This window comes from Lagopus leucura, unplaced genomic scaffold (genome assembly GCF_019238085.1).
Source record: "Lagopus leucura isolate 7727_CA_CO unplaced genomic scaffold, USGS_WTPT01 Super-Scaffold_100064, whole genome shotgun sequence".
Taxonomy (NCBI): Eukaryota; Metazoa; Chordata; class Aves; order Galliformes; family Phasianidae; genus Lagopus; species Lagopus leucura.
In genome coordinates, this window is record NW_024962308.1 from 579,957 (window position 1) to 601,652 (window position 21,696).

Genomic DNA, 21,696 nt, shown 5'->3' on the forward strand with positions numbered 1-21,696 from the left:
TCTTTACTTTTTGTGTGTTCCATGACTTGATGGCATAATGAATTACTTTATAATGATGTAATACCTTCAAATTGGTTCTAAATTGGTTTCAAACTTTAGTTTGTAGAATCCAGAGTTGCATGTTGTGGACTTCCAAGTGACTACAAAATGCAATCTGACTTTATTACAAAGACACCAGGAATCTGTATTCATGCCAGCAAAGACTTAATTTCCTCTAAGTTTTCTGCCAATATTCTGCTTTAGAAATCCTTGTAAAAATAGCTAGGTTCTTAGGAGACTCAAAGCAAGGATAGAAAAATTCTTTTATTTCAGTGGGTTTTTTTCTATCAATTTCTGCATTAATGAAGAGTTGACATTGTTATTACAGGAATGGGAACTACCCACATACTACACTATATTAACAAAATTAGGATCAGCAGGATGAGAGAAGTGATTGTTCCCTCAGTTTGGCTCTTAAGACTGAGTCTAGAACACTGTCTGGCTTGGGATCCTTTGAGAGACTGCCATGCTGGAGTAAATCCAGTGGCTGCATGCTGAAGCACATGGCACCCAAAGAAGAAAAGGCAAAGGAGAGAAGATTCTTTTGTTGTCCACAGTTATCTACTGTGAGAACGCAAGAGTAGTCTGAGTGTAGTCTCTGTAAGTGTATAGGGAAGAGATAATATATGAGAGAATGAATGTAAGTCACAGAAAGAAAGATTTCAATTGAATACAAGGAACGCTCCCTAATCTACATTGATTTTGAATAACTGGATAAAACTATTACTGAGTGTTCCAATCATTTGGCTTCTGAACAAAAGTCAGTTGGCTCTGAAAATGTAATTGAAAATATTACCAAATATTGCCATATAAATGCTTTTGCTCTGCTTATGTTCTGCAGAATGCTTGCACTACTTAAAGGGAAAATAATTAATGATATAGCTGGCATTGTTATTAGTGAGAAACAGCCAAATACCATCCAAACAAGGAGCATGTGTTGTAACAGTCAAAATGACCATCTGTATTGGGGCTCATAAATACAATAAGAGAAACAAAATATTTTATTTTCCTGCTGTGAAAGTGCTTAAGATAGTTTTTTGAATTGCACAGTGTGTATAAGGCCAATCACAGTACTCTCACAACATCGGACTGTCAACACAAGGACAGCAGTATCTCACAGTACTGTTCCAAATTTATAATGTATACACTCTGCTCACGTTTTAAAAAGTTGCTTTACATATTACATGGATAAAGAATCCTATAAAAATGCTTATTTAGCAAATTATTTAGTTGCTCTTGTGTCAAGCTATGCCCCAATAACTTCTTTTTTGCTGGTTCTGTTTCCTTCCAGCATATGGCATAGGCCTTCTTGTGACCTTTGTCGCCTTGGCACTGATGCAGATGGGTCAGCCAGCTCTGCTCTACTTGGTACCCTGCACTCTAATCACCAGCTTTGCTGTGGCTCTTTGGAGAAAGGAGCTTGCAATGTTCTGGACGGGCAGCGGCTTTGCGGTGAATACCAGTTTGATATGAGTGTCTTCAAGAAATACTAATATTATAAAAACCTAACTAGAATTAAAGTTGAGTAAAATATTGTAGTATTATCCACCAAAGCCAAATATTTTTACTTTTTTTTTTTTAATGCACTTTTTTTCCCTAGGTAATGTTTTCATTTTCTTTCTTTAATGTTTATGGCCACTTAAACTGACTAGTGAAAAGTAAAGTAGAACCCTGTCTATCCTTCATTCTGCCACAGTTTTACTGGTTTGATCTTTGTTGAAAGTATCATTGCCATTTTGGTAAGTAGCTCCTTAAAAAATATTTATCTTCCTATTTTTTCCTAGTCTACTGCTTATAATGATCTAGTTAAGTACATTGAATCATCATGTGATGTTTCTCTGTGGTATAAATGAAACTCATTTGATTCTGAATGGAATGATTTCTACTATGAGGCATGACTATAGATTGTGATGAATTACCCTGAAGTGAAGAATCTATCTAGCTGGAGGTTCTCTCCCAGTGAGATTTATTTTGTTCCTCAATTATTTTTTTTTTTTTATAACCTGCACAGCCTTCCTCTAGAGAACTGATTTAATTATTGAAAAAATTAGTGAGCATCCAGAATGTGTTGGAAAAGTTGCTGGTTGCCATGCACTGATAGTAAAAGTGATCAAAACCAGAGAATGCAGAAGTGCCAAAGTGCTGTCTGCTTGTTCCTGAGTAATTAACAGAGCACGGCTGATTTCAGTGAGGAATCATCCAGCTACAGATTCTGTTTCTTTCATCTTTTCCAGACTTTAATTCTTTATTGCTGCTAATTGGTACAACCCATCTCTTTCGTCATTATAGATTGCTTACAGTTCCTGTCATTGTACAGACAGTAATGTTCTTGTTTTAAATTCTTTTAAAATTATTTAAATTCTTTTAAAATTATTTAAAATCGTTGTTTTAGAGTCCTTCAGTAAGAACACAAATGTGATGGAACTGCTTGAACCAGCAAATTGCATTTCTTATTATTACAGAAAGCCAAGTAGTATGCAGTTAGCTGGGTAGGGCCTGCAGGAAATCTGTCACAACTGATAAACCAAGAATAAGGGATTAAAACTACTGCTGTTAACATCACCCAAAGATTACAATCAAATAAATGAAAGGCAATCCCTTATAAACCTGTAATAGCAGGACACCCAGGAGGAACTTAGCAAATAAGTTCTTCCTCACAAGGAAAATCTTAAAAAAAAAAAAAAATCACAGTCCATTTGTTCTTGCAGGTCTTGTTTGGAGGAGCAGATTTCCTGGTTACAAATCCTGTAGGCATTTCACTTGCTTACACTCAACCAAACAGTCATCAGCAAGTTGTTTTCTTCTTTAGGACTATGCCATCTGATAATACCTTGCTCCCATAGCCTTACCAAAATTCTTAGAATTTTAGACTAGAAATCATGAGTTCGAGCAGCGGTTCAAAACTAAACTTTTATTGTGAATAATAAAAGTTTGGTGAGTTTTAAAAAGCTATTGGACAAACCGCTGGAACAAAAATCCCCTTGTGCACCCTAAATGGCAAAGGCAGGATAACTGTATGCACGTGTCTGTCACTGGAGAATGGTAAGGGATGTTGTGCCTTCTGTCTTTGCCTCGTGTGACCATTTTGATCATACCTGACACCTGGCTGGAGTTGAATATGTTTGTTGCAAATTCTAATATCTCTACAGTTAATTCTGCTCTTCATAGCAGTAATAATTTCTGCTTTTCATCACTCTGTCATCTTCCGTTTGCAGAAAGACCTACCTCAGCCTCCCTTGGTGATAGCTTCTGTCAACTGCCCTCAGCTTCCTAAAGATAGCAACGTACCAGCTTCTCAACAAGAGACAGAGGAAATGGCCAACCCTACCCTCCATGTGAAGGAGCTGCACAGCCCTACCTTGGCTGCAGAGGAGCCAGCTGATAACGACACAAAGACGGAACAGTCAGAAGTTTCTATCACAAAGAGTGAGGAACCAGCTGGGCACAAGGATGACCTGGAAAGTAAATCTCTAAACCTCGAGCAAAAACAGCTGGAATAAACAATTTGATAGGAACTCCGTATTTTCCCTTACAAACGTTTGTGTAAAACCAGTATGTATTTAGACTGGTTCAGTAGTATTCACGTTCATTGAGGAACCTCGGTGGGAGTCTGATCATCAAATCCAACAAAGAATGTTCTGCCTCCAGCTTTGGTACAGCTATATACTTCAAACATATTTGAAATATGGTGCTCTACAAGGGTTCTGATGTATGGATTTCAATTATCATTTTATTAGTGAATGCCTTTGACTGATCCATTTTAATTATACCAGGGTAGTATTACGAGTCTTTATTTACACAGTACTCTGTGCTTTGTGGCTATTTTTGCTGCTTTAGCATAGTGCAGGTTAACGTGGAAGAAAAGCATTGAACAAGTCTGCTACAATGCTTAGCTGAAAGAAACACAAGAGGACTTTAGCACTTTCCCTTTTGTCACCTTTTACTTTTTCTACTTGTCAAAGCCATTGATGCAAGGGAATGCTTTAGTATAAGCTGACATTCAGGAAATGCAGAGAGTGGTTAAATTGCCAGCCTCTGAAAGGATTTATACTACCAAGGTGCATTAAATGCATCTCTTAAACTTCTTTCTTTTTACTTCCAGGTACCTGTGTTGGCTACTAGTCTAGTTTAAAAGGTAGGATGAATGGAGCTCCAAGAAGCTCGCTAAGCACTCCATGAACTCCAGGGATTGTCTCTGAAAAGAAGGTGTTTGTGACAGAGCACCCCTGGTAGAATAAGGATATTAAGAATGTTTGCTTTAGAAATGAAATTCGAGCCAGATAAATAAGCAAACAGGGAGTGACGTTAAACTAAGCTTGCTTATTTTCATTGGGGAAAATGTTACAGTAAAACAGCAAAAAAAAAAAGTAAAACCTCAAGAGCCCAAACTGATGAATTTTAAGGAACACAGTTGTGGTCACTAACTGAAGAAAAGTCTGATGTTTTCATTCTCAAGGGAACACTCGGTGCTATCGTAGGTTGTGATTTAGAGCTACTTGCTGCTTAGTAACCAATCAGCTGCCTCAAATAATGTTTTGTCTTCATCCCAGGAGTAGCTGAAGCATGGCCTGTCAGGTTCTGGAAAGAGGCTGTGATCTATTTTGCCCCTCTTGCTAAGTGACATGGCAGAGGACACAGTTTGTAAGTGTAAAACTATTTGGGGTGCAGGTGGTCTTAATTTATATTCCTGAAATTAGACATTTTCTTGTGTACGTGATTGAGTCTTTTATGCATCTTTTATGGGGAGATGATGAGATTTGTGTACCATTTGTTCTATATATGAACATTTGGCTTTATCAAAAGCATTTGTGTTTTACATTTAAATTGTAGTGCCCTAATGCCTCAAACACTTCATGATAAAACTGAGAAAGAAAACAAAAGTGTTCTAGGATCCTGGAACACGTTTCTAAATTGCATGGGAGAAATGCTTTTCAGAGCATTTGAGTCTAAAGCGTCATTTACAAAAGCATCAGCATTTTGTCCCAGTCTGAGGCAATGATTTTAAATTAAGAGTCTCCTGTTGGCATGTTGAGTTGAATTCCAAAAGGTTCTCCTTTAATGTCTGTCTGTTAAACTTCAGCCTTCATCTCTTTGGCTGGGTCTTCCAGAAGTTTGCCCTGTGGTTTTCTTTTTTGGATGCTCATTTCTCATCTGTTTAGCATCGGGTGGGTAATATTCTTTCTCTGGAATGTGAAAAGATTTCTGTAAAACCACAATGTGCAATCAGAAGTTTTGCCCTCTTCTTAAAGCCCTGCCTGATAGGTTGATTTCATAGCATAATTCCCAAGTCCTGCACTGCATTTAATTTATGAAGACCCAAATGGAAGATAGTAGTATTAAAGACATCTGGGTTACTTTTGTTCTTGTTTTCTTCAGTCTCCTCTTTGATGGATTGTGTCTGCCAGTGGTAATCTGAATTTCAACTAACTAAAAAGCAACGGAGGCATTTAACTGAAAATATCAGCCAGCTGGATTATGCCTTAATTTAAACCATTGTATAAGTTTATATATAAAGAAAACAATCCTGTGTTTAAATAATGAACTTGACAAACAGCGATAAAAATTTGGAGAACGGCTCCAAGTTCTATGTTTTTTTTTTTTGCTTTGATTGTTTTTCAGTCATAATACTGTAGGGAGTAATTTTTGTACACCGAGGTCAGTAGTTTTCTGATGATGAAGCATTAAGTTTTATCACCTTCTTGAAAATGTATTTAACATTTGTTCTCATGTGGGTTAGGAAACAGTTTATTTCTCAAATTGTTTATAACTCGATGAAAGTGGAAGATTTATAACACTGATTAACTTGTGGACGCCTGGTAGTTGCTTTATGTTTCATTCTAGATGGGTCTGCATATGCTTCACCTTCATGTTTTGGATGGTTGTCCATCTACTTAAGTGTAAGTTTGTTGTGTGTGTTTTTCTTCTTCTCAAACTACAGATATCAGAGTGGGGGAAAAAAAAAGTTACTCAGTGCAATATCTCCAGTTAAAGTATATAAACAGTTACATACTTTGACTATTGCAGTACTGTACACCTTTGGTGCACCAGTTTGGCTGCGACTGTTTGGACCCTGTTCAATCACTCCCATCAAACCAAGGTTGTGCTTTCCTGTCTTTCCCCGAATGTAAAATTTAATGTTGTACAGGAAAATGTCAAACTATGTTCAGTGTAGTTCATTCTGATTTTATTTGATGATTGCAGATGTACATCCCACACTAAACTTGAGTTAAAAGGCTGCTTTTGGAGTAATGTTAAAGTGCTTCGTTTTTAATGCTTTGGATTGCCTGAGCAGCAAGGGACAGATTCTTTCCTGGGTCAGAAGTTACTAACCGTGAGTCAATGCATTGGACTGACTGGGTTTGACTTGTATCCTCCTGAAGGGTTGCACAAATGCAGCTGAAACCAGAATGTGACATCAAGGATCCTCATGGGAATGGCAAGGGAGAAGTACCCCAAATCCTCTGTTAATTTACGTGAGTCTTTTTCACTTGTCCCATTTCTTTTACATTCACAATATCAAATTTCTGGATTTTGTTGGTTTTTTTTACCTGATTTCCTGATCTCACACAATCAGTGAAACCTGTCCTGCAGAAGCTGCTCTTTTTTTATTTTCATTACAGTAGCCCTCAGTCTGTCTGTTGTTAAGAATGCCTTCCGTTTTTCAGACATGCCCATTTCTGTGCTTTAGAATTCTTTTTTTGCGTCTGTGGTGCATCATTACTAAGACTCTTTGGCCATAATGTTAATGCCAGTTGATTTCTAAGTACGCTGTGAAAAACCACAGACTGTGGAGCCAGGAAGAAGGTAGCTACTGAACAGAGCTGCAGTAATACTTAAGTCGTATTACTGCTGAAGGTGACTGCATCCATCAGACAAACAACACAGCATCTGGGAGATGTGTATTTACCTGCAGTTCTTCTTTTGCACTGTAGCTTTGGTGGGCAGCAGAACGCTCAGTTATTGTTTTGTTGGGCTTTGTTCTTCTTAAAGCTGTTTCAAAATGGAATTGTTGGGTCACCATGTGTGTTCAGTGCCTCCTCTGGATGTTTCACCCTACAGCTTGTAGAGCTTTGTTACTGACTTAGAACATATCTCAGTTCTCTACTTAACTTCTTTACTTCCTATTAAACGCCTTTGGCCTTGAAGGATTCCTTCCTTCCTTCCTTTCATTCAGCTGTTTGTATACCTCCCCTGGCTAGCCCAGTAAAAATTAAAAAATAAAAGCAAATAAGAGGATGCCTATAATGGCTCTTGAGGTGAGTGCTCGCATACAGCTCTTTTATTGTGAGATCCTACAGTTCTGCCCTGCAGTTTTGTTTCTGTCTTCTGCCTGTCCCATAGTTGTGCAGTGCATGTATCATTTTTCATGTAGCAATGGCATTAGAATCAATAGATGTGGGGTTGGCAGTGGGGAAGAAGACCAGATAATAATTGCAGCGACTGGCCAGGGAAGCACAGGAAACCTTAAGTCCAGAAAGGGGAGTTTATAGGTCAGTGGGAAGGCATTGTGCTTGACAGTTCAGATCTCACCTTACAGAGATGTGTTTGGTTTTGTCTTGCTAATGTGAAGCCCGTAAATCCCCGGGGCAGAAATCACATCAAAGCACACGTTAAATAGTTGCAGTGCTTTTTCTACCAAGATAAGAAATGTTGTATTTTGAAATGTAGATGGAGTTGCATTGAAAGGCACTCTGGAATGTTCTCATTTCAGTAATACGCTCTTCTGTGAGTCTTTCACCTTTGAATATCAAAGGTGAAATATTCAGGCAAATATTCAGGTTATGTGGTGGGAGAATGAGGTTTCACTGTCTTTAGATAATACACAAGGGCCTTAAATTGAGTTTTCTTGAACCAGGAATGAGTATATTTACACCAAGTCATCATTTCAGGCATTAGTACAGAACTTAACCTGGTTTTATGCAGTTCATTTGGTTTCAGTTCGTTCCTCCAGCAGTTCTTGGGAATGCTGTGGCTCTTGGTCCTATCATTGATCCACTGGTGGCTATGGTTATGAGTGGACACGCTCCTGGTCTGGTTTGGAGTTGCGTTCTCTTAACTGAAGACAACAATTGAGTTTATCAGATTTCTTGTTGTATTTTCCTGCTTGTTAACATTCCCTATCTTTGTGTATGGCAAAACCTCATCTTAGGGAAAGCTTTGAAATGATCTAAAGGCTAGAAATCTGGAGTTGAGCTACAGCTCTCACACACACTCTGTGATTTGAGCTTCCTTTGGGTGTTCAGTGTGAAAGTTAGTTAGCTGAAAATATGCAGAGTGGGTCTGTGTGGGGAGACAGCCCTGTTCTGTCTGAGTGGTGTCAATGGCAGTGGTCTGAGCTGCTGTAAGTAGTTGTTGCCTGCTTTTCATGAGCTTGTTCTTTGTCACTTGTCCTCTCCAAGAACTGAATAGTTCAGTGGGAAGAGACCTTCACAGGTCATCACGTCCATCTGCCCGACCTCTTTGGGGCCAAGCAGAACTGAATGAGGGCATTGTCCCAATGGGGCATCCACCCCCTCTAGGATATGTGCTTCACACCTGAACTGCAGGGCTGCACATCAGCTTCATCCTGTGGAGATGTGACATCTCAGCACTTCAGATGAATCTCTTCAGGCCTACAAGTCCCTGACAGATAGGCTCACTTTGGCAACATAGGAAAGCAAAACTCCCTTTTGTAAATGCACATTTTTCATTACAGCTGTGGTGGTGGATGATGTATGTGCTGTCCTCATCACAGTACTTTGGTTTTTGTACAGCCCATTGCTGGAGGAGCTGGGGATCTGGCAGCCAAGTCTGAGCAATGCTAACGAGTCACTGGGATGTGTGGATCAGACAGGAGGCTGTGGGCAAACAGAGCAGTATGAACAGGGTTTGTGGGGTAAGACTGGAGAGTATTTGCTCAGTGCTGCTGTCCTGGATGTTGATAGTAAGATTTTTTAGGGAGCAGGAGGTAACATCAGTCAACCAGTTTTAGATGTCCAGTGTCTCTGTTAAGGGGCTTTATGATAACATTCAGATAATAGCACGTAGGGTGGAGTTGTGAAGACTGCAAACTCTGAAGGTTATTCCTTTTAGTGCTTGTGAATGCATCCACTTCATTATAAAAATAAACCAATTGTGAGTACACACACTTTTCAAGCTCTTGTTCCATGAATTACTGAAGGAAAGCCTTTCAGTGTTCCAAAAGCCATGCTGTGATTTTTACTACTGCTGAGCCTTTGCAGTTTGGCCCCTTAATAAAACTAAGTGAATAATTAAAACTAAATAAAAATCCCCACTGAGGGAGTTGGCTGGGGTAGGAAGGCTGTGGCATGAAAGCTCTGTTCAAGTATCCTTCCTGCACATGGGCTGTTAATGCCACATGCACTGAAGCTGTGGGAAGGAGATGCAGAAATGCAGATGGGTCCGAAAGAGAAGGAATTTGGTTCTCTATAACGACGCAGTCAGTCATTAACAGTGCTGATAGCTGAATATCCTTCCCTGATTTTATCTCGCATCTCATTTTATTTTGGCAGCAAGCCAGTAAATTGTATTGGTTTCATAGTTTAATTGGCCGTGTTGCCAAACTATAGGCAGCCTCGTGTGAATAGCGTCCCTTTGCACAAACTGCAGAAGATGTGGTATTTGCTAGGTGGTTACCTGGAAAATTGCTGCCTGCTGTCTGCAAGAATAGATAAACCAGTGACATCGGGACTTGTATCTGTAGTATATCTATGGTAGAAGTAAGGCCTGGTGGTGATTGTAACAAAACATGGTCCTTTCTTGGTACCATCAACTTCTGCTGAAAACAGCCAAGAGCCATTGCAGCAGCTTAGAGAAAAACATCATTTCCAAGTTGTAACATTTTGGCAAACATTTCTGTTTTTCAGAGGTTGTAGGTCCTCCTGAAATACTCACATCAGCTCCCTGGTACTGTCTGGGTGCGTTCTTCCCACTGTATTCCCATGCAGTTCCATGGTTTTGAGGTCAGCCCTTCATCTGTCTGATCTGCAGCCTCGTGTCCGGCTGCGCAGCGAATCATCCCAGCTATTTTTGTGTGTGCAAATGCATTGCAAGACATCGCATTTCCAGTCACCAAATGTAGGTTTGTTTCTTCCTTCTGTGATTTAAAACACGGGGGGAGGAAAAGAAAACTACAACCCCACCTATTGTGTAATTAGCACTGGGGGGAGATGTGAGGACAAGAGCTGATTCGTATCCCAGGGGTTTCACTGGGGTGCTCTTGTTGTCTTTTCCATGGGGTTTTCCATGTTTGCCTGTTTGGGGCACACACCTATATGGTAAAAGAAAACAAACTTGAAAAAGACTGATCCGCTGAAATTGCTGTGTTGTTTGTTTTTGTTTTTTTTCCATCTGTTTTGCTTAAGAAAAAAAAAAAAGGACTTTAGCCTGTTTTAGTTAAAAAAATGTAAAGATTTTCTAAACCTGTAAAATAAAGATACTTAATTTTTGAACTGAATTTTGAGTTTTGTATCACTGTTACATTTGAAATCCGATGGTGTGCTTTTTCTTCTTTGCACTAAATGTGACAAAGTGCTTCTTATGATGTAAGACACCTTGAGCTGCTCACACATTGAAGTGCCCAAAGAAACCTGAGTTGAATATCCATACAAAACTCTTAAAACTTATTTGTGGCCTTCTTGAGTCTTCTGTTCACATGCAGGACTCGAAACAAATCCTGAAACAGTCAACAGGAATCTCTCTCTTCCTGCTGCCAATTCTCCCCTAGTGGGATCGTGGTACAGACAGGACCAACCAGCTCTGGGGCTGTTCCAGTGATGGGAAGGGAAGGTGAGCACTAACAAACCCTCTGTTACTGCAAGTCTCTAAGGAATTAGAGGGCATAGCATGGAGGTATGGCACAAACAGGGTGGGTGTATTTCCACTCTACTCTTGTGTTCATGTTGTTGGTATGTCCCACTGAACCACAGGGGGTAGAAAGGACCTTGAGACTGAATGCAAGCCCCTGCTAAAGCAGTTCCCTACAGTAGGTCACACAAGTAGGCGTCCAGATGGGTCTTGAATATCTCCAGAGAAGGAGAATTCATAACCTCTCTGGGCAGCCTGTTCCTGTGCTGCATCACCCTTACAGTAAAGACATTCTTCCACATGTTTGTGTGGCACTTCTTTGTTCAAGCTTTAGGCCATTACTCCTTGTTCTATTCCATTATATTCTTTTATTGTAATTCTATCATAATAGAATTATTCATAGAATTATAGAATTGTTTGAGTTTAAAGGGAACCTTAAAGGCCATCTTGTCTCACTTCCTGCACTGAGCAGAGACATTACAGCTCCTCAGCTGCCCAGAGCCCCTCCAGCCTGAGGAAAGAATGAAAAACTTGTGTGGCTTTAACATTTGTATCACTCTATCTGATGCATGCATAAGCAGGCACCAAGGACCTGCCCTGCGGGACTGTTTCTTCACCTGCAGGCCAGTTTCTGTCAACTGTTCACCTGCCTTCCTCAATTTGCAAGAATCACCTCAGGGGTCTCTGGAAGGAAAGGCTGCGTTCTCCAGCAGTGATACTCAACTGATGGAAGCACAGGAACCGGTTTGCAGAGATGCTGCCTGCCTGCAGGCTGTCCTCAGGGCCACTCTGAAACTCCCACTGCAGAGCTCCTGCACAACCACGTGAGGACCTTCACTCCATTGCCCAGTTGCAAACAGGTTTGTTGTCTCACACCACTGCATTTTCTTTGTACACGTGAGTAAGTGGGGACCCCCAGCCCACCCAGGGCCATGATGAATTGCACTGAGTGTGCATGAACGGCCCTGATCCTCAGCTATGCCACAGCTGTACCTAGAAGACAAACCTGAGTTTATATTTATACTCCACTGATGCCCAGGTTGTTTTCTGTCTCCCTTTTCAGTTGTTATCGCAGCGTCATAGAATGGCTTGGGTTGGAAGGGACCTCAAGGATCATGAAGCTCCAATGCCCCTGCTGCAGGCAGGACCATCCAACCTGGCCTTGAACACCTCCAGGGATGGACAGGGCATCCACAGCCTCTCTGGGCAGCCTGGTCAGAGCCTTATCAAAGCAATAGAACCAGGGCACACAACCACTGAACCCAACTGTGTTTCTCCCTATGCCATCAGCTTTCCCAGGGGTTAGAATGAGAGGACTCGTCTTTGAAATCCTTTCATGTACAGCAGAGAAGAGGGACGGAGCGGGTTTGGGATCGGAGCGCCCTGCGGCGCTTTCTGTGCGTCGGACAGTGCCGTCCAGCGCCCGCGCGGTGTTACTGAACCTCGCCGAGCAGTTCTGGTTACCGGGACGAGCTCAGCCCTTCAGGCACCGCTTTTCCCTCCGTCCTTCTGCTGAAACGCTGCCGAATCGAAGAGAGCCGCAGAGCGAAGCACAGAAACCACGTCGCGGGCTCAGAGCTCGGATGTCCCCGCTCGAATTTCCAAACAGGAGGAGAATTTGCGCCTCGGGCCGGAGCCGGGCAGGAAAGCGGGTCCGCCCCCGGCACCGCCCCGACCTGCGGGCACGGCCGGGCAAACGCGGCGGCGGCGGTCGGAGCAGCACCGCAGGTGAGTCCGTGCCGTCCGAGCGGCCTCTGCATTCCTTCGCGGGTACCATCCCCTCTCGAGGCGCGGCGCTGCCCGGTCCCGGTGCTGTCTGGTTTTGGTGATGCCCGGCGCTGGTTGTGCCCAGTCCTGGTAGGCTGCCTGGCCCTGGTGCTACCCAGACCTCATGCTGCCTGACCCTGGTACTGCCCGGTTCTGGTGCTGTTTGGTTCTGGTATTGCCTGGCGCTGGTACTGTCTGATCCTGCTGCTGCTTGCCTAGTACTGGCACTGCCTGGTTCTGGTACTACCTGGTCCTGGCTGCTTCTACGTCCTGGTTCTGCCTGGTCCTGGTGCAGCAGCCTTGGTACTGCTTGGTTCTGGTACCGACCAGTTCTGGTACTGCCCGGTTTTGGTGCTACCTGACCCTGGTACTATCCAGTCCTGGTAGTGCCTGGTTCTGGTACTGCTGCCTGGCGTAGGTACTCCTCCCCAGCCCTGGTGCTGCCCTGTCCTAGTACTCCTGCCCAGCTGTGATGGTGCTGCTGCCCAGCACTGGGCTCAGGCAGAGCTGGTGCCACTTGTTTCTGTACATCAAACCTTATGTTAAGAACCAGAGATGCAAATAACTTCACTGCTTCCTATGTAGCCACTGCTGGCCCAATAGTTTTCCTTATTATGTGATCCTTTTGTGGCTTTAGTGCTGTTTTTTGTTTTGTTTGACTCTGAAGCGGCACTGTTGAGCGCTGCAAAAGTGGAACTGTGATTGTGGAGGAGAGTCAGCCTGTCTAGATGCCCATCCGAAGGAACAAAACTGTCTGTGGTAATGTGCTCAGCACTGAACCTCTGTGGGTTTGACACTTTTCTGCCAGAGGTCCTCCAAGGTCCTCCAAGGCGGTATCTCCTGGTGCATCAGGGTGCTGCTCTGCTTGCCTCTGCAGTCACTGTGGGGCAGTACATTTCGGATGGCTGCAGCTGAAGGAAGCGCTGTGAGTTAAGCTGGTGAGTTTTTCTTGCCCATTCATCAGCTGAGAAGTATCACATTATATAGCGCTCCTATTGTGAGAAGGACAAAAATGGAACTTCCTTGCTTACTGGATACTCCCAGAGCAAATTTAGTATTTACTATCTGCGCCGTGTGGTCACAGGAAGGCAGCCTTTGTTTCACCCCCTGACACATAGCTGGAAGTTCAAAAAGAGATTGCGGGTCCAGATCTGCCCGGTGCTCTCTCACCATGAGGGGAGCTCAGGGCTGAGCGTCCCTGCAGTGGAAATGCTGTTAGAGCCTTTGTTAGCGGGATAATGGGAGAGCTGCGCTGCTCAGCCTGTCATGAGCTGAGCTGCAGAGCTGGCAGGCAGGAAGAGGATCTTCTTACTTGTAAATTGAGAGACATTTGAAGTCCGAAAGGGACAATAAACAAGGCCCGCACAGTGTCACTGCATTTGCTGAGAGCAGCTGAACCAGACGCGCCTCCAAAGGGATGCTGCAAGGAGGCAGAGTACAGCAGCATTACTAATCCTGCTTTGAATCCTATGAACGGTGCACCCAGAGGTTTGTTAGCATGCAAGATGCTCACGGTAACAGGCAGACAGTACTGGGGGCATTTTGCTGATTTACATGAGCAGAAAAGAGGTTTCTCAGCTCTGGTCTTACCGCCTCCTGGGGGATGGAGGGCATTTCATCTGGCAGGAGGCAGGGCTGGACTCACAGCTGCAGCACAGCCCCCTAAAGGAGAGCCCATGGAGATGGGGGGTCATACCCAGCTCTGCACGTGCATGTTGCAGAAGTTGGAGGTGGGGTAAAGCAAAAGGCTGAAGCACTACAATCAGTTGGTTCAGGAAACTGCTTTGGTGGCAGGAGATGCTTGTTGCACGTGAAACATAAAGGCCAGGTCTGCCAGAACCAGCTTGGCTGTGACACATGTGGACATTCTGTCTTTGCTCATTAAGTACTTCTTGATCTGCAGCCACCAAGCAGCTTTGTTGTTTCTGTGTGTGTTCTACCTGCTGTCTCCTCTCCTCTGCTCCAGCTTGTGGTTTGCTGGTATGATTCGTTCTTTTGGCAGCAGTGATTTGGAGCTGAACTGAACTCACCCAGTGGGGCACACTGCAGTTTGATTTTCCCTTTTATGTTTTCTCTTTCCAAAGAGAGGTGGTTCTGCTTCCACAACAAAGTACCACAAGTCTTACCACAGTGATAAATCATCGGTCCTTTGCTCACCCTTCACCAAATGCTCACTCCTTCCCCAGGCTGCAGGTGGATTTTTTGCTGAGCTTGTTGTCCCCTAGTCAAGTCACATATTTCTCATACCAAAGGCTCTGTCTGGGAGGCATGGCCTTAGACCATGAGGCATTGTGACAACCTGAGATCTCAGCAGTGCTCGGTATTGCTGTGCTGAGATCTCAGGCTACTCTGTGATAGTCCCAACCTACTGGGGATAATGCCAGGTAATGTTTTATTACCTTCTTCAAAAGGTTGGAACACACTGGCTTTTTTTTATGACTGTAGCAGTAGAATAAAGCATCCAAATATGCAACACAAAGACTCCAGTATAGACCTTGCCATCCAGGGACATCAGGTTGGATATGAGGAAAAAAATTCTTCTCTAAAAGAGTGGTCAGGTGCTGGAATGGGCTGCCCAGGGAGTGATGGGAGTCTCCATCCCTGGAGGTGTTCAAGGAGCGCCTGGATGTGGTACTGAGGGACACGGGTGAGTGAGGATATGTTGGTGGTAGGTGGATGGTTGGACTGGGTGATCTCGGAGGTCTTTTCCAACCTTGGTGACTCTATGATTCTATGATAAGGGTTTTCTAGCATTCATTATCTGCTGCAGACTGAATTAAATTGACTGCTGAGGACACATTTCATGCTGTTCCTTCCCTGTGTCTTTTTCCTTCCTCCTTTTCAAGGAGAGAGGCTTGGCTCCCCTCGTGGTGCTGCTCAGGGATGCTCTCTGGTAGACAGCAACAGAGAAAGATGGGGAGCAGGAGGGAGCCTGGGGCAAAGCAGCGTGAGGTACGTGAGTGAGCATTCCTGTTTTGAAGGGGGGAGACTAAATGTAGAGTGGAGAGGACTGAGAAGATGGGAGGAAAGACCTGAGGAGGTGGGTGAAAGGCATCAGCAGTGACCAAAGAGACATCAGTCCTTGTGGCAGAGATAGCCATCAGCACAATGGAAGGTCACCATCACATCTCCACCTCAGGTGCTTTCACATTTTGCAAGAGCTGGCATTAGTGATTTTTTCCAATGAGAAGGAATTCTAACTGCTCACAATGTATATTCTGACAAGAATCCATAAATGTGCGTTTTCTTCTCAACATTCCCACCACAAAGTCATGATCCTCTGAGAGTTAACGCTCTTCTGCCCCTCAAGATTTGCTTGTTGCTGCTCTGTTTGTATGCAGAGATGTTGTTGAACTGCATAGCTCCTTGCTGCTCCTCTCCTTCATGTATTTACAGATGATCCTTATCTTGCAGCAGTGAGAAATGTCCACCCTCTGCTATGCTCTTGCAATATGGACCTACTGTTTACAAGTCATCATCATCTTATCTTTTTCTCTCTTCTGGCTTAAACTGTTGATAGGAATATAGGTTACTAGAACTGAATATAATATGAGATTCCACCTCTCCTTTGTTCATTAGTGCTGTCCCACTTATTGGAAAAATATTCTACCAAAAGCATAAGTTAAACCTTGAGGGGGAAAAAAAAAGCATGCAATAATAACAACAAGTTCAGATGTCAGAGAAACAACCAGCAACCTGTCCTTCTCTTTGGACAAAGAGATTTTTGACATATCTGTTTTTAGCTTTAGTCTTTCCTCGTGTGCTGTGCCAGCCCCACTTTCAGATAAGAAATTACCTACAGGAGCACCACTGCTGCACTTCTTCCCTCCCCATAACCCTTCCAGAGCATCAGGAATGACTGAATCATACAAAGATTCAGGACAGAGATATGGAATAATTATTACAAAATCAGAGAGACACTGAATCAAGGAGGACACCATACACAAGAGAAAAGCCCCTGGATGCTCCTGGGAGAAGTGCTGATGCTGATTCCTGTCCTTGTCTCCCTTCTGATTCAGCAGTAGCTTCTTCTGAAGTTTAGTTTCAGCCAAGGGACAAACTGACAAGCTTCCTTTCAACATCCCTCTTGCCTGCCTCTTCCCCATCATCAGAGGTGGCAGAGGTGCATTGGAGCCCTCACACAGCTCTGTGTGTCCATGATTTCTTGAGGAGGCACAACATGGAAGGACACATGCGGGTCAACACGGCACCGGAGCAGCCAGGTAGAAAGGCAGATGCCATGGTATCACACATCTCGTGCAGTCTTTTTCTGAGATTTTGTCCATCCCACCAAGATGTACTGCGAGAATTTCTGCCAACAGTTAATTTGGGAGAGCTCAGTAACACCTGTCCTTAATTGTCAAAGACAATTAATTCTCTTAGGGAATGTGAGTACTAGAATGCCTGCAGCCCTACCTTGATAGATATGGACTGGTCCATGAAAGGCAGAAGCACAGAAGGAGAACTCATGTGCCACAATGAACAACCCTTCGATTATCATTCCCCCAGGCCATACAGGTGGGTGATGCTGCTGTTCCTATGCTAATGTCAAGCACTGGAATGGGCTGGGCTGCCCAGGGGGGTGCAAGAAATGTGGACACGTGGACCTGGCACTGAGGGATGGTTTCATGATGAGGCTTGGTAGCTCAGGTTGGTGGTTGGAATTAATGATCTTCAAGGTCTTTTCCAACCTAGCTGACTGCATGGTTCCAAACCACAGGGCCAAAGTGGACGTGTGGTCTCATTGGCTGCACACCTAATTCTACTCAGTTGATCTCTGCCCAAGGAGTAGAATGTGCCCAGCATCACAGCCTGGGGTGAAGAGGGGTGGATTTGGGGAGATTCGTTCTTGCTGAGTTAGTCAGCACACATGGAGCATCACCAGGGAGGCTGTGCTGGGAAAAGCTGCAGCCAGTCGGTCCGGTCGCTCGTCACCCACCAGCACTCCACCCACTGTTCTGTGATGTTCAGCTTCCATCCTCCAGGAGCTGCATGGTCTTTCACAGCAGCCATGTGGAGTCCAAGGCTGCAGGTAGGAAGGGCATAAAATTCTTCACATTTTCATTTCACCAGTAGTTGTCTTTCAACTCACACCGCTTGCTGAGAAGAAAATAAGCTTGCCTTGTGCTACAAGGGAGAGCAAAGAAGACGTGTTTTTATTGTTCTGCTAAGCATCTCTGATGCACTGCTCTACCTTTGAAGGCCACTGGTGACCTTTCTTGCTCTGGTCAGCATATCTGGATTGCATTTTTGAGCTTCCACATTCAGCATACAGCAAGGCAGGCAGTGACTCCAAAGGCTATTGAAGAAGCAGAGAAGGGACTGCTCATCTGTATGCATTTAGGTCACAGGGACCACTGGAAAAAATGTCTCTTACCTGCCTCCTCTTAGCAAGAGCTGAATTGTCAAATGGAGATATTGTTAACGAAACACAGGGCCCAGAGCACCTATCTCTGCCAGGCTCTGTTACAGCTGAAAAAGAATATTTGGAGGTCTGTTAGAAAAAAAAAAAAAAAAGAGGCATCTTGGATAGACTCCCTTCCTCTCCCCTTTCTCTGTCTCTTGCCTCACAAAGAAGTGGCCTTTTAAAATCTCTTATCTGGAAGCTTCAGTTTAAAGAGCCGCTGATGCCTCTTGGAAAACACTGAAAAGCGCTTCAGAAACAGTTCTGCTGCTCCCTGTGTCCTGCCTGCCTTTCCCCCCTCTTTTTTTCTTTCATTTTGAGATAGATTTACATTAGAAAAGGCTGCTCCTTAGCGGCTTCCTGGTCTCAGTCAGATTCATAGCAGCCGTGATGCCTGCTGTTGTAGCGCTCATGCTGGACCATGCACAGCATCTCTTGGACCAGTAGGGAATGGCTCCTGCCCAGCTGGGTGAGCCTTCCTTGGCATGCCGGAATGTGGGAGTGAGGAGGAGGGAAAAGTCCTTGAAGTTGTCAGAATTTGCCTTAACAAGCCTTTTGGGCATCTGGCATTTCCCAGAAGCCAGAGGTCACGTCCTTAAAAGACAAAGTAAAGCAGAACAAACCACCACCACCAAAAGAACTGCTCCAAAGCCAACAAACTTTGGCTGGGAAGACCAACCTTCCCTGTATTTCCAAGACTTTCATGTATTTCAACTGTCTCCACCAAATTGTCCTGGACAATTCATGTGCCAGTCTGCAGGGAAGGGATGTGTGTCTTCTTCCTCTCTGTGGGTAAGGAAAGATCCCCAGGCTGATTGCTGATGACCAACCATAGGCTGAGTGCTGACAGAAGGTGGTAACTGCCCTGCAGTTCTGTGATCACGTTTGGACAACCTTACACTGAGCACCTTCAGTGCATGAATGGCGCTGACAGTGACTGGTGTAAGTAAAAGAAACTGAGCGCGGCTGGCTTTGGAGAGCTGCTCTGAGGTTCTTCATCAGGAGAAGCAGCAGTCCACCTGGAAGACTATTGAAATTAGTGCAATCTCTTTCTTCACCAGTTTTGAAACCCTTCCTTGGTCACTCTGTAAGGACATTACACAACAGGAATGGGCAAACAGCAGTTAATTATGAGTTACTGCGCACTCCCAGCTCTCACTATGAGGATACGTGTGACTGACCATCACCCTCGGTGCCATATCCCCCCGTGACAGCCTCTGCTTGCCGGGCAGGTGAGAGATGCAGGAAGGTCCCTCTCATTTCTCTTTGGAGCAGATGGTTGTTAATACTGCTGTGCTACAATCAGCAACCAGCAGATCACGACAGATGGTAACAAGTGCAGTGAGTACAAATCTAACACAAGAAGCAAAGGGGTGACAGTAACCAGAACATGACAGGCTCTGGTGAACGGGACAGGGCGATGATAGTACTGAAGTGATGGTGACATTCAGTTAAAAATGAGATGATGATGTGATGAAGAGGTTGGGGATGGATATTTGTGTCCAGGCTAGGTGTGAGAGAAGAGGGGAATATTGTCCATTCATAGTGGGGTCGTGATGATTGGTAACATATTGGGAGTGATACTCCTGGCAGGTATCAGCAGTTCCTGACCGAGGGGAGATGGTGGTCAGTAGCCAGTGGGTGGAAACAGACAGAAGAGATGGAGAGAGAACTTTAGCAGTGAGGGGAGCAGTGGGTGGGGGGGAATTTGTCCTGGTTGATAGCTGTCATTTTCACCAAGAAACAAGATATGAACTCACGCCATTCAGTACCACCCAAGAAACAAGATATGAACTCATGCTAATGGAATACAAGGAAATTGCAATGAATCCAGATTTGAGGAATAAGTAAGGGTAATTAATACATTATTGGCCCAAAGAGAAACAGAGAATGGGATGGAGAAAGCTCTGAGCCACGTCAGGGACCTGGCTTTGCCTCCCCTTCTCAGAAAAGCAGAAAATATTATTCTTGAGCTCAAGGTTTTCTTGTAAACGTGTGGGATCCCAGCACTGGTGGTTGCCTTGCAGCAGGGCAGCAGCTCCTGGCCTGAGGAAGGTGAGTCTCTACCAAAAACATCCAGTCCTCCACCTCTTCCCTAACAGCCTGGCAGGTTTCCCTGTTGCCAATCAGGAACGAAATGCAGGCAAACATTTCTCCATCACTGCCCATCATTCCTACCCTTGGCTGTGTTCATTTATGTCAGCAGGTATTTCATGAATATTTCATCAAGTTTTGGACTCTTCTCCAGTTTCCCTTTCCTTCCAAATGCATCTGTGTAGGCAAGACCTCCCACATCCCACTTCCATGCTACCCTATGCAACACTTCACACTTCTGTGAATCCTCCAGTGTTCTTGGCATTGCATTTACCTCAGTTTCTCTCTGTTCTTGTCAGCGATCTGCATTAAAGCAACAAAGACTCCTCCAGGGACACGCAGCAACATCTCCTTCCCACCAGAACGTGCTCCAAGGTTCCCAGTATCTATAAGCAGTTCTCTTATTGTGTTCCATCAGGGAGGGCTGGGCTCAATTGGGGCACACTGCTGCCCCAGGAGGACAGAACTGACAGTCCTCAGCCTTGCCCAGGGCCATTCCCTAGCACTTCTCTCTCACCGGTTCCCAAACAGAGGAATGTTTCCCACAGGTGGCTGTATGTCCCACACCTGCTGGCAGGACACAGCTCTCTGCATTGCAAGGCAGGCCCTGTTTGTGACCTCCAGCATTGCTGGAAGAGCAAAAGCTGATGGTGCATTTGCTGGGGCAGTCACACACCTTAGAACAGCTGCAAGAGCAAAGTCAGCCTCCACCCAGGAAAAAAAAAAAGCAGCCACAGGCTTGGCCAGACCACCTCCCTGTGCAGCTCCCTTGTGATGCTGTCACTCAGCCCGAGCTCTCCTTGCAGACCTGCAACCCAAGCATTTGATATATGTTTTTTTCCTGCACTCCTAATTGCTCATTCTTGGGCCAGTGGAGAGACAAGATTCTGAAGGGCTTTCTCCTGTTGTTTATGGATTCATTGCAATCTAGGAAATCAAAGTTCGAACTCAGTGCTGAGAATTTGAGAGTTTACTTCTAGCAAAAGTACATCATTCAGAAAAGGCTGAGCTGAGCTTGCTTTGCTGTTATGATACTTAGAAGAGTTCTGGGCACTTCAGTGATAAGAATGCCTCTGCAGATTCAGCAGCTATGGGGCTTCAGGACTGGGATACACACACTCTCCAAACTACCTAAAGCTAATACTTTCCCCAGCAGGACAGAAGAGCACAGGGGAGGAAACAACCTTCCTTCCCTGGATCCAGGGCTGTCAGTTATCCCTGCATGAATATCCCTGCAACTGCTCTGCATTCTGATAGCATTGTGAGAAGTTCGTATGGCTGCTACTTCCAGGCGTATCTCTTGCTATGAGTTGGCATCCCCGTTCATCCTGGCATTGTAGGAGCTAGGACCCTGAAAACCTGCTGCTAAATCAGGGCTGGGAACTGCCTGCTGAAAAAAAACTTGATGGCAGCCTGAGGATGGGATGCCATGGCTGGGATGCAGCACATCCAGTCCTTTTACCTCCTGTGCTCCTGTACTGGTGGGAGCTCCATGGGTCACCTCAGCTGCTAGCTCACGTTTCACCCCAAACACGTCATTTTCTTCCTCTTTAATTGCAGAGGTCATCCTCAGAGCTGCTCAGAAG

The 21,696-nt window shown here is 44.5% G+C and overlaps 1 protein-coding gene across 4 annotated transcripts in view; it reads left to right on the forward strand.

Moving 5' to 3' along the window:
• The window catches only part of SPPL2B (signal peptide peptidase like 2B), a 39,816-nt gene extending 29,321 nt beyond the window's left edge, over positions 1–10,495 (forward strand). The window contains exons 14-16 of one of the 4 annotated variants that reach the window (XR_006181584.1): positions 1,331–1,491; positions 3,255–6,512; positions 9,906–10,495. Coding sequence is in view for 2 of the 4 variants with exons in the window: in XM_042886820.1 (XP_042742754.1) it covers positions 1,331–1,491; positions 3,255–3,539 (446 nt within the window). In the remaining 2 variants the exon portion in view is untranslated. Of the gene's footprint in view, positions 1–1,330; positions 1,560–3,254 lie in introns of all 4 variants that reach the window. The other 3 variants (XR_006181583.1, XM_042886820.1, XM_042886821.1) reach the window with 3 other exon arrangements.
• Positions 10,496–21,696: the final 11,201 nt, after the last annotated feature.